Source organism: Neophocaena asiaeorientalis, unplaced genomic scaffold (assembly GCF_003031525.2).
Source record: "Neophocaena asiaeorientalis asiaeorientalis breed wild unplaced genomic scaffold, Neophocaena_asiaeorientalis_V1.1 scaffold86, whole genome shotgun sequence".
Classification (NCBI taxonomy): domain Eukaryota; kingdom Metazoa; phylum Chordata; class Mammalia; order Artiodactyla; family Phocoenidae; genus Neophocaena; species Neophocaena asiaeorientalis.
The window spans coordinates 10464733-10478023 of NW_020175039.1; the positions used below are offsets into that span (position 1 = coordinate 10464733).

Consider the following 13291-nt stretch of genomic DNA (forward strand, 5'->3'; position numbering starts at 1 on the left):
ATAATGAGATTTCTTTTCACTCACACTAGCAAGTTCTTATCTTCATAGAAATTAGCCATTTATGAGGATGCCTTTCTGTTAACCAAATTGTAAAAGAAGTATTATATGAAGAGTTAAAATTTAAAGATTTGGTAACTTACGTACTATGATTATTATACAATGATTAATAATTATAATAGCTTTATATATTGTAACTACAAATAATTATGATATAACTCATTTGTTAATATATAAATTATAGAGTATAAATTTACCAGACATTTGAATTTAATCATTAATGAGTTAAAATATTAGGTGCTCTGTGTTAATTAGAAACATCCTAAACAGTAAAAATAAATCATAGGAGAATTTCTTTTATGTTCTTTGAGTAGGGAAATTTTTTCTATTTAACAGTTAACATTCAGACCACTTTAAGTAATCACTTTTTGTCCTAGAATTTCAACTTAATTTTTGTAGGATGGGTTAAATATTAATTAGAATGGAATTTTGTTTGTACATAGGCCATATTAATGCAAAACTTAATCTATGCTTTAACACATTTAACAATAAAATGTGTTTCATTTTATTGATTTACCATATCAATAAATATACTCTGTTTACTACAGTAATAGTGTGTACACATCCATACATGGCAAACATATAATTCCTTAGAGTATAATATTGTTAGAGAAAAGATGACTATAATTTTCCACTTTTTCTGTATTTCAGTGCTAATAAACATTTTTTTTTGGATATTCATTTCAAGTATATTCTTCTGTGGTAGAAATTCTAAGTATAATTTTAATATCCAATAAATTGTTAAATGACATATTTAGCCATGTTTGAGACTATGTTTTGATGTCCATATTATAATATTCTCACTAGGGAAAAGATGATACTTCAGTGTAACATCAAGTCATATCCTTCATAATTTGGTACTGTTTTGAAATTTAAGAGGCCTATAGCTTCAGACCCAAAACCCACTCTTTTAGGTATACATTTCTTCAGTTCTCGAAATGCTAGTAGACCTTATACTCATTAAAGGTAGCTTATCAGATATTGACTAGTTCAGGAATGTAAATGATGGCATTGCTGCGAAGTTTGTGATCTTTAGGACATCACTTAAATGTGCGGGAAAATTTGCTCACAGGTTGGTGTATGAAGTCATGCTGCATAAAGTCATACTTTTCATTTGTTTTCTCCTTAATATTTCTTTTAAATGACTGACAGTTGTGGATGAAATGTGGGACTACATAGGGTAACCAATAGTATTTTACATTAATTAGAAAATTTTTCCTTCTCAGAAAAAATATGGAAAAATTTCTTGGAATATGGAAAAATCTATTGAAGCAAGACACAGAATCCAGAAGCCATAATTGAAAATGTTAAAAATTCAAAATTTAAAATTAGCATACATGCCAAAAAATACCCTAGAGTAAAAAGATAAACTGAAATTTTTGCAAAACATATCAGACACAGCGCTAAGTTCCTTAGTATATAAAGCATTTAAATTCAGTGAGAAAGGCTGACAACCTAGTAGAAAAATGGGCAAAGAACTTTGATAGGCAGTTCTACAAAAAAAAAAAAAAAAAAAAACACACACACATTTAAACATAGAAAAAGATGCCCAACTTCATTCACAATAAAAAAAAATGCATATTAAAAATCTGAAGTACAATAACCAGTGTTTATCAGATTAACAGTTCTGTGTGGTATTATACAATAGTGTCTATAATAGCACTAAACAAGAAGTATTCTTAAAAGCCTGGATGAATGAATTATATTTGTAAAGTCGATTTTATGCAGGTATTAGAAAGAACAGTGTAGATTCCTGTGTATGGAAAATATTGAACAGATGTTAATTGAAGAAAGGAAAGTTAAAGTCAGATAAATTGTACAGTCCAATTTGTGTAAAAAGAGAGACTATATATACACACATGTACACACATACATATACACACACACAGTTCTAAACAGAAGACAAGGATAGGGGTTGTTTTTGAGACCAGAACTGAAGAATGGGTGAACTTTGGGTAGAAAAGGACTTAATTTTCACTTTTTATCCTTTATGACGATTAATTTTTCATTGTTATGTTAATGGATACTTTAAACATATTTTTAAAAAGCTTAAAGAAAGAAGATTCTAAATCAAGTAAAATACCTCGGGGAATACTGCCTGAAATACCTCCTATATGCCACAGATTTCTTTAGCATACTGGGGATATTAAGATGGAAAAATATTGTCTTTACTCTTCTCAAAACCCAGTAAAGCAGTGCTAATTTGTAAATAGGGTAAAACTCAAGGGAGTAGATATTTTATTAGAGATCAGGCAAGAAGACTGTCTATCCCTTTGTAGATCTTGGGATAGTTTACGTACTATAAGTTAATTGATCTTTACAAAAACCTTATGGAATAAAAAGAGCACTGTATGTCCAAAGAAAAATAATGGTAAGCCCATTTTTTATATTTACTCATTTAATGCTTACATCTGCCCTAGGAAGTGGGTACCGTTATCGTCCCAGCGTTGTAGAGGACATAGAGAACTTAAGTAACTTGCAGAAGGTGACACTGCTTACTAAGTGCCACTGCTAGGATCTTCACTCTTAATAGCTAAACTATACTGCTTAAACTTTATTCTGTAATCTGAATTCATCTCCACAAATGAAAGACGTAAGATTCAGAGGTTAAATACTTAGTTCAAGATTATACTGCAGTAAATGTCAAAGCCAGTTCTCCTGACTAAATCCAGTGATCCCCACATTGTACCACACTGCCTGTAGTTCACAGGGGAGTTCCAAAGAGGGAGAAAGGGAAGAGTCATTTTGATAATATATACTACCTATCATGAGTACTAACGACAAATCACAGAAGGGGTGGTTTCTCTAAGAAAACAATTGCAGTAAAAAGAACTTACTTCCTTTTTATGAAAATAGTTCCTCTATTCAAGCAATACCAAATAATTTGTTTTGCTTAGTAACTTTGATATGGTTTCTTGAGGCATTTTCAAGATCACTGGATAAAAAACTGGTATTCATTTAAAGCTTGTTTCTCTTGTGAAAGGACTCTGTCAGCAATCCATAATGAGGGCTGTGCTAACAAAATTCCAACTTTTCTGTGGGATGATCCAAAAACAGCAAACAGAAGGCATTGAATTTCTTAACAGTCACAAGTGCGTGCATGCATGCTATGCCATTCCTGTCATTCACTGCTTTTTGGTGTGCATAGATTAAAGTTGGAATACTTTGATTTGCAGACTAATATGTTCCATAGAGAACTTTTTTCACACAGGAAAAAAAAAAGAGTAGCTTAAGAGCACGTGAGGTCTGTGCATTCTGCCCTTCATTTATACAGCTCTCAACTGAAAGTATGTGTTTAGTCTGATTTTAGGATATTTGCCTTGACAGTGTGCCTTCATACGTCTAAGTTATCTGCTGGATTAAGATCCCGAGTTGTTTCTCTTGATAGAATAAAAAGAAAATATGGTTCTGATGAACCTAGGGACAGGATAGGAATAAAGATGCAGACGTAGAGAATGGACTTGAGGACACAGAGAGGGGGTAGGGTAAGCTGAGACGAAGTGAGAGAGGAGCGTTGACATATATACACTACCAAATGTAAAATAGATAGCTAGTGGGAAGCAGCTGCATCGCACAGGGAGATCAGCTCAGTGCTTTGTGACCACCTAGAGGGGTGGAATAGGGAGGGTGGGAGGGAGAGGCAAGAGGGAGGGGATATGGGGATATATGTATACAGATAGCTGATTCACTTTGTTATACAGCAGAAACTAACACAACACTGTAAAGCAATTATACTCGAATAAAGATGTTAAAGAAAAAAAAAAACAGGTTTATGCAAGTACCCTAATGGAAAACAGAGACTATGAAGTGTATATATAATGATTGTTACATTCAGAAGAGGTGTAGCTCAATGGGTTAAGTAGTATCTAATCTTGTCTTTTTCATAATCCTACCTCAGTCTAGTAGACTTAGTGACAAACTCAAAAGTATAACAATACCAGTTGATACTGAGCTTTCCTAAGCCATCTTCACTTTCATGCCAGAGCTTCACGGAAATATCATAGAACACAGTATGTACTAACATTGTATGGGGGATGGACTATATTCTACTTAGTATAGCATTCTCAACCATGTTAATAGAATGGCAGTGGGTGGAAAAGAGATGTAGGTGACAACACATAACATGCATTTAAAATGTCTTCCTTTCTTCTTTTTAAATTACAGCAAATTCAGTAAAGCTAGAAATGCAGAGTGATGAAGAGTGTGACAGGAAACCCCTGAGCCGCGAAGACGAGATCAGGGGCCATGATGAGGGTAGCAGCCTAGAAGAACCCCTAATTGAAAGCAGCGAGGTGGCAGACAACAGGAAAGTCCAGGAGCTTCAAGGCGAGGGAGGAATCCGGCTTCCGAATGGTAAACTGAAATGTGACGTCTGTGGCATGGTTTGCATTGGGCCCAATGTGCTTATGGTACATAAAAGGAGTCACACTGGTAAGCAGCTGAAAGAATAACCTGATGACTGCCTGTGACATCTGATGTTGATATTACCTGACATCTATTCTCTTTCCTTTTTATTCAGGGGTGGCAATGGTGAAACTACCTTTTCAGAATTCTGCTAGTATTGGATTGCTGAAAAGCAGAGAGTAGCCTGGGTCTTGACTTCCAGCCTTCAAATCTGAATAGCATATCAAAAAAGAAGTTTGGGATTCAGTTTCCACAGTTCTTAATATAGCAAAAATATGATAAGGGTTCAAAAGGTATAGGAGAATTTCATTGTGTAACTTGATCTTTTTGTATTCCTATACATATTTTACCATACCCATGGGCAGGTAATAGAGTTTGCTAGCTAAACGTTTATACTATAACATGGTACTCATGCATTTATGTAAGGGTTGATCATTTTCATCTTGTCTAGTTAACTTCTTGGAATACAATTTCCAATCAATCTTTGCCTACCATGGGTCTCTGTAGGAGGCAGATATTTATCTCCCCCAGTTCCAGGATGTCACCATCTTCCTGTAATTTTTAACTGTAACTCCTGCAAGGAGATACGTAGGGTAGAATACAGCAAAGGGTGGTAGGAATGTGTAATCACAGAATCAGGTGAGGAAAGAGACCTCAGGTTAATTTAATATACACTTTTAGACCTTTGAGTAATGTGAAAAACCAACTCAGTGAGAAGGCCTTATTTAAACCTCTTTAAATTTAAAAATTTAAATTTTTTAAAAATTTCTTTTTAATGTAAAACACAAGAAATGAGATTGTGGCAAGGTAGGCAGATCATTGACCCAGAAAAATTCAAATTTATATGAAATTTGATTTAAAGGTAATGATAGCTTAAACTATAATGCAGAGTAGTATTATACAGCAAAATAGTAATAACTCATACACTCAGAGTTTTAAAATATGACACTCTTTTGGAAGAAAGAGAAATCACAGTAAAGACATTGATTTAAAAGATTGACTTCTAGATAATCAATTTCATAAGTAGATGCTTAAAACATGAGAGATACCAGGGACATTGATGTCTTCTTCGTCCAAACCTCTCATTTACACATCAAGAAACTGAAGCCCAAAACAGTCAAGTGATTTATCCATGATCCCTTATGTGCTTAAGGGCATTGTGAGGCTAGGATCAAGGTTTCCTGATGTCCAGAGTGGTTTTGTTCCAATTTTCTATGCTTGGTATATCAATGTATCAATATTTTATGATGAGGTATTACTATAAGGCTGATATTTTAATTATAGTGAGAAATTACACATTAAAATCAGTGTTATCTTAAACAAAATCATCAGCTTTAGGGCTTACACTCTTATCCAACCACATAGTCGTTACATTTTTACTTTTTTGTTTTGAATTTCCTTTTTAAATAGCATCATGATTTAAAAATATTTTTAAGTTTATAGTAATATTTGTATTACTAATGAATTTTTTTTTAATTTTTAAAAATGTCTCATGGAAAAATTAAAAGATCAAGCTTGGTACCATATTTGATAAGAAAAAAAGGAAAAGGCTGTAAAGTAGTGAGGCTACTTTTCTTCTATGCTCATGAAGTAATTCCAACTGCAGTTCTAAAAGAAGAGTTCCACAAAGTTACAATGTATTCATCATCTCAGAGTGATTATATTGAGGAAGATAACACTCAGATGTCTAACTTCTCCCATCTAGCAATGTAGAAACTAAACAAAATTAGTCTAATGACTTTTCAGTTGAATTGCATATAGTGTTCATTTTAAGGCTGAAAAATATATTTTAAAAAATTTTGTAAGATATTTAATAAGCCTTTTATGGTCTGAGTTAAGAATATTCAAAGAATCTGAATATACTCTGTTGAAAATTTAGGTTAATTGATGTTTCACTGTAACTGCAGTGATTTTCATGAGGATTGTTGGTTTGTAAACACAGTTAACAATTGCATACCTACTGTACTGTCCACTTCATATTTTTTACTCTAGTAGAGTTGAAAACCATCTAACTAACATGGAAAGTGTTTCTAAATAGTTATACAGATTTCCACAAGTCCTAGGAGTATGGGATTCACTCAGCTAGTAAAGGCAAGGAAAATAGACTGAACAACTATTTAAAGTACTCTTGGAACTCTATGAACTTTTATTGTTAATAAATATTTATTAGAGTACTGGAAAAATTATTACACTTTCCTCAGATCTGGGAGGTTTTTCTTAAAGTTACTAGCCATTCGTAGAGGAGCTTGGGATACCTGCCATACATTGTTAACCGTGAAATTGTGATGATGTGTCTTTAAATTAGCCATTTTTATATGTATTTCTGATGACCCAGTTTATACATCTGAGTGGGTCATGACATTTTCAACTCCATTTTAGCAATATGAGAATAGAAAGTCTACTTGTATTTCTTTAGATTGGAAAATATATATATATATAGTCAGAATATAGTCATTAACCAAACGTTTTCTCCTTAATTTGATGAACTGTCTTCATTTTAGAACTTCCCCCTCTCACCAACTGTTTATAACTTGCTCGTATCACAGACTTTGTCTTAAATCCTTAAAAGCCTTTGAGAAACATATGCTTGTTTCTATGAGCGTTTAGCTCATGGAATGTCTAATATAAAATTGATAGTGGAAAAAAATACATAACCACCCAATTCATTAAACTGACATGGAGTATCATATCTAATTCACTTCTTCTTCTTTCTCTTTCATACTCTACTAAAGTGCCAATTCCAGCGTCTTTTTTAATGGCTTGGTGCTATTTCTTTGGTATTGCTACTTTAGTAGGTAATCAGGTAATATTGTCATCGGATACTCCAGGCACTCTTCACTGGGAATACAGGGAGAAGAAAAGAAACAGGGGTAGTAAATCAATTCATGCATAAACACAAATTGATACAAACACTATAAATGTAGAATATACTTAATTTTGCATCTCTTTGGGGTAGAGTACTGTTATCTTTGTAACTAAGTTTTCAGCATCATATTTTGTCCATTGCAGCTTTGTAGAGCCACTCTCTCGCTCTAAGGCCCTCTCTACACATGGTTGGGATTTTTCATATTTGTAGGTGGTTGTTCCATGCAACACAGGCACACCCTCTGTCTTTGATTCACCAAAGCAAATTGATGCATGTATACTTGCATTTCAGTTGAATAAACACAGATCTAGAAATATGTTTATGAAAGTATCTAAAATATTGAAATATAATTTATTCCATAATAAAATAAGTTATAAATAGATAACTTCACCCAGTGAATAAAATGGTCCTTGAGTAGATTAGAAGATTTAAAACAAAACAGATTGAGAATGGAAATAAAGAATAGCATGGCTACGTGACTACATCTTAATTGTTCTCCTGGATCCAGAGTTGTTAATCCAGACTTTGGTGCCCACCCATGGGAGGATTAGTTATCACAGATACAATAGCCTACTTGATGTTTTTGAATTGGACTTACTCTTTAATGTCACTAATGTATTTAGTAAATTTGTGGGTTTCTTCTGAAATTTGCTTTTATTTACATCTGAAGAAAGTGATTAATATATATATATATATATTTTAGACAAGGTCTAAACCAACCTGAAAAGGACCAATTGATTCAGTCTATTTATTAAAGAAAAAACAAATTATTATAAAAGAAATAACCAAGATGTGTTGTTTCAAGTTACATAGACATTATGGGTAGTCAACTGTACCTTTCAGTTAGTTATCAGATTTTACACATACCTCTGAAATTAATAGGCCAGGAAAATCAGTATTTCTTAAAGCTTCATCTGATTGAAATCAAAGTGCATTATTATCATAGTCTCTTTCCTCTTATCAAAAATGGGCACATGACTGATTACCTTCATCTTGCTTCTTTCTTTACTTCCCATGGCCATGGGAACAGAATTAGCAAACGCCTTCTCACTAAGACTTATTCACTCAGCAACACGGCAGTGTCTCTGGATATAACTAGACATTTCTCCTACCCCTTTAAAGATGATCATATAAATTCAGAAGTAATTCTTATTAAAAAATATTTGAGGATATCTAAAATATTTTATAAATGTAACCTAACAACTAAATTACCCTGTCATTAGTCTCATAAAACTCAATTAAGTAAATTAAAAATTATTTTTTAAAAATGATCCTTATTATAATTTTTTTAGATTAGCATTATTCTGAATGATGAATTCAGTAACCTAAATTAGGAATTTTTAAATATTTCAGCTCAAAGACTTTAGGAAGCTTAAAGAAAATCAAAGTTAGCATGCTACAGGAGTATTTTCCAAAGGCAAAACATGATTTCAAATATTTTTGTTCACCACATTAATTTGTTTTTAAGTTATTGAGTACTAATTTGCTATTGCCTGGGAAACCCTACATAGATTTCAAAAGTAAAATCAAATGTTTTTAGTAAAATGTGTAATTTACATTTGCTATTAACTTTTTAGAGAGTAAGAAAATTTCATTAATAAAATCCTCCTGCCTTTTTATTACTAATTTCATGACACAGGTGGGGAGAAGAAAATTCTGATTTTAAAGTTTTAGACTGCTGTTCCATTGAAACAAGTAAAAGAATTAAGTTGTATATGTGTGTGTGTCTGTGTGCGTAAGATTAAAAAAAAATTTACCAAAATTAGGTTTATTTTTAAACTTTGATTATTTTATAAGATATCATATGAGAGGTTTTAGGTTGTGCCTCTTTTTTAAGCTGTATTTAGTGTTGATTTGTCAGTTTTACCAAATTAATCAACCAAGTTAAATTAGATAAAACTTAAGGTAACTTTATCATTATGAATAATTCTTTTTCAATCATCAATATAGGACTTTTTGTAAACTTAGGTCCTAAGTTTCCTCTCCAAATTTCTTAAGAAAAAAACCTTAACCCTTGCTACACACACACAGATTACTCTTTTTGGGTATATATCTCATTAAGTTCCAAAATGAGCAAGAACTACAGAATTCAAGATACACCTGATCTGTCAGTTTTTCAATTTCCTTGGGCTTTATAATCTATATGATAGAATGTGCAGTGGTAGCTGCCAGAAGGTGACCAAAGTTTATCTTATTTATGCCTCCTAGCTTTCTTTAATAAAAAGAATCATTGAGTCTGCATTATTTTAAAGGCCCCCCAATACAGTGTGGTTTCATTATTCACTATTATTATGAATGCTTCAGTTAAAGATATGAAACATGACAATTCAGTGTAAAATTTTTTGAAAACTATTAAAATTACAGTCATTATCTAACCTCAAGTACAGAAATGGTCCAGTTCAACCAAAAGGGAATTGTTTTTTCATTCAATTTTTATCCTAATGTTGAGTTTTAATATATTTGTATTATTTATATGTTAATTTATATTTTATGTCTATCTTTAGAGATAGACATGTTTAAAGGGAGTATTTCATCATGGTTTAATGATGTTATCCGTATGATCCTACTTGCCAATTTTACTCCCTCATCAAACTACGTTTTTACCTTCAGTGACATTGTCAACAGCCAGTTGATGGCAACAGACAGCAGATAATTCTGGCTTAAACAATTTTAGGGCAATATGAGTAGTAGGAGAAAAGGTTCCTATCAAATAAATGATTTTCACAAGAAACAGAGAATATATGTACAGGAAATGTCTGGATGAATAATTTTCTTTTGATTTTCTCTGATTATATCAGGAAATTTTGCCACAGGTTTTATTGTTAGTAACTAGGAGAATCCAGAGACCTGGGCTATATTTTGAGATTTTGTGGTAATGAGCTTTGCAACCTAGTTCATTCATTGAACCTCTTTGGCTCCCTGATAACAAAATTATCAGCTAAATTGGAGAGTTAGACTAAAGATCCCTTTCAGCTCAAAGTCTCTGTGATTTATTTTAAGAGATAACATGGTACAGTAAAGAGAGCAAGATTTTGTAGTCAAATTGACCAAGAGTCATGATCAGCTCAAAGTTTCTGATTATAGCTGTGGCTATAATCAGAAACTTTGATACTTGAACTTCCATTCCTTCATTTGTAAATTGAAATTATTAATACCAAATTAGTAATGCCATCGTGAGGTTTGAAATATTGTATGTAAAGCAACCAATAAAGTCAGTAAAGTGATGGCACCTAGTTGTTCAACCAGTGGTCAGTGCTATGATTGTTACTCTTTGCAGTCAATGACAGGAATCCTGTAAAATTTACATGAAGAGCTGAAACGGCACTTGACCTAAAGTTTGGGACTTTGGTATTAGCAAAGCAAATTCTAGGAAGATAAAGGTTTGGAAGACTTAGGAGGGAGATGGACATTCTCAGCACAGAGAACGGGCTGTAGTTAACGTTGTACAGCAAATTAGTCACTTGCACATAACCTACTTGATCGTCCCCACCTCTTTCCCCTTCTGCAGGTGAACGTCCCTTCCATTGTAACCAGTGTGGAGCTTCTTTTACTCAGAAGGGCAACCTTTTGAGACACATAAAGTTACACTCTGGAGAGAAGCCGTTCAAATGTCCTTTCTGTAGCTATGCCTGTAGAAGGAGGGACGCCCTCACAGGACACCTCAGGACCCACTCTGGTAAGTGCCACCAACTCTTTGAGTAGAAGGTAAAATATGAGAACTCGGGAGACTGCTATAGCATAACACAAAGTAACTTCTAACTTTGGTGCATAGCTGGGAATGAGCTAGACAGTATTTTTATTTGTGTACACTGAATAACTGACAAATCTTGCAGGATGCATATGGCCCTTCTTTTTTAGACTTACAGACTTGGCAGAAAGGAGTACTGTCAACTGAAGAGTTTCAAGCCATTGAAGAAAACAGCTGTTACATAAATTTTCTATGATTTTTAAATTTTACAATTATTAATGCAGTAATTATGGTTAATCCAGAATAACGGAAAATCTAGTAAAATATCATCGTTACGTGCTGTTGTTACCATAGAGGAGAGGAAAGCTGTGATATTATTTTGACTGATATGGTACCTGGGCTGGGACCTCAGTGGGAAGTCAAATATCACTATTTTTAAACTTGAAAATATTATGCTCATTAGAAAATTGGCTGTGAGAGTGTTTTATGTTTAATTTTAACCCTCCTTGTTTCTTTAACTCTCAAACTGTAGTCATTGGATGCTCTCTGAAACTTTTCTCTGCTTCATAAATCATCATTTAAAAATCTAGAATAAGTTTGATTTTATTTTAAATGCCAGAATATAGTGCATGCTAGCAAAAGAATGATTAGATACCGAATGAATTTCATTTGGCTTTAGCATGAATTGCCATAACTAAGAAGTTAAAGGTGGAAAATTAATATAGAATACTCTTCAGCCAGTTTTATATGCTCCTTCTGTTCATAATGACGTATTAAAATTTAATTTTAATATGAAGATATGATGGAAGTGATATCTTCATCTACATTGACAAATTATATTAGAGAGTGCTGTGGGTTGTGAGGTAATGCTCATACTATCTTTCTTTACATTTTTCCTGTTAATCCTTAAGGCTTTACACAGTTTTTTAACGTGAATGTGAAATAATGTAAAACTATTCTAGACGTTAACTCTTAAATTTGGGGCTGTTACAGAAAAATGAAATTAAAGCAAATATTAAACTGTTTTAAGTATATATTTTATATTCATCCCTGACTTAAAGCAGTTCACTCATTTCCAACTATCGCACATTATATTTTATTTAAAAATTATGCTGTGAAAATTATATCTTAAAGTGGTATTGTTTTATTATAAAAAGTATTCTTTATTGAAAGATATTTTTAAGACCTGACAGTTATTTCCTTTAGGTAGCCATGCACTCTGGCTTATTAAAGTATTATTCAGTTGACCAAGGATTATATAAAACATAGCTTTGCATGAGGATGAAGTTGAGGCAGAAATATAACTTTAAACATCTATTTCCACTGGTCACAAAATTTACAAAACTGTGTTGTTTTTACTATCACGGTTTAGTGTATACATGTAATTTTGCCTGGTGATTGCTAGATTGCTCTTAGAAGGTTCACTGCCTGTTGACACCTCTGGAAGGCATTTGACAGTCATCTCAATTTGTTTCCTTGATTTCCTTTTTGTTCTTTCAAGAGATTTATCCCTGTGGGTAGTGTCTAAGAAGTCAAGACACCTTGGTTTTTGTGTTAGACTAAGCTGGACAGCTACAGTTGGTTTCGTTATGCAGATTAGGCATGGCCCATATAGGGGCTCCCGGTTGGTGGCTAGTGGAATGAGGGGAGGGAAAGATGTCACCCAAGGTAAGCCCCTTCCACTGGCTTTGCAGGGCCAGACCCTATAATTTACATGGTTCTATATAAAGTTTATGTGCATAAAGCAAAGCTGTTTCTATGAAACTGTAAATTTTGTAAATAAATACATTTCTACTTTGAGGTTCAAAAAAAAAAAGACACGGTCCCTTTAACTGCTATTATGCTGATTTTGCATTTTGGTATACTAAGTCATGACTTTTGCAGATATATAAACAGATATGCTCAAATTGGCTAATAAGGGGAGTTTAATGGAGGGATGAGAGGGGGAGAGGGGTATCATCCACTTACTGCATCATCCAGGGGTGAAGTCAGTTCAGACCTACTTCCAACACTAACCATCACCAATGCTTTTCACAATATATATGGCTTTCTTCTTCCACTGCCAATTTCATCTTCCTCTTACTTTCACCCTCTTTTTAGCCCCTGGTCTGGACAGGGTTCTTTATGGGTGATCCTGAATTCCTACAACATTGAGTATTTGGTGGCCCTTCCTTCCTTGGATTACTGTAGTTTTTCAATAACCAGCATTATTGGAGAAGTTTTTGTTAGAGATGCCCCACTAAATCTCCTGAGTTTCAAACATAGTTGGCCTTGCC

The 13291-nt window shown here is 33.3% G+C and overlaps 1 protein-coding gene across 8 annotated transcripts in view; it reads left to right on the forward strand.

Annotated features, from left to right (window-relative positions):
• IKZF2 (IKAROS family zinc finger 2) overlaps positions 1-13291 on the forward strand; it is a 168221-nt gene that overhangs the window by 98331 nt on the left and 56599 nt on the right. For 6 of the 8 annotated variants that reach the window (XM_024763197.1, XM_024763196.1, XM_024763193.1 and 3 more), the window contains 2 exons: positions 4222-4488; positions 10836-11003. In XM_024763197.1, coding sequence (XP_024618965.1) covers positions 4222-4488; positions 10836-11003 — 435 coding nt within the window. The remainder of the gene's footprint in view (positions 1-4221; positions 4489-10835; positions 11004-13291) is intronic. The other 2 variants (XM_024763198.1, XM_024763201.1) reach the window with 1 other exon arrangement.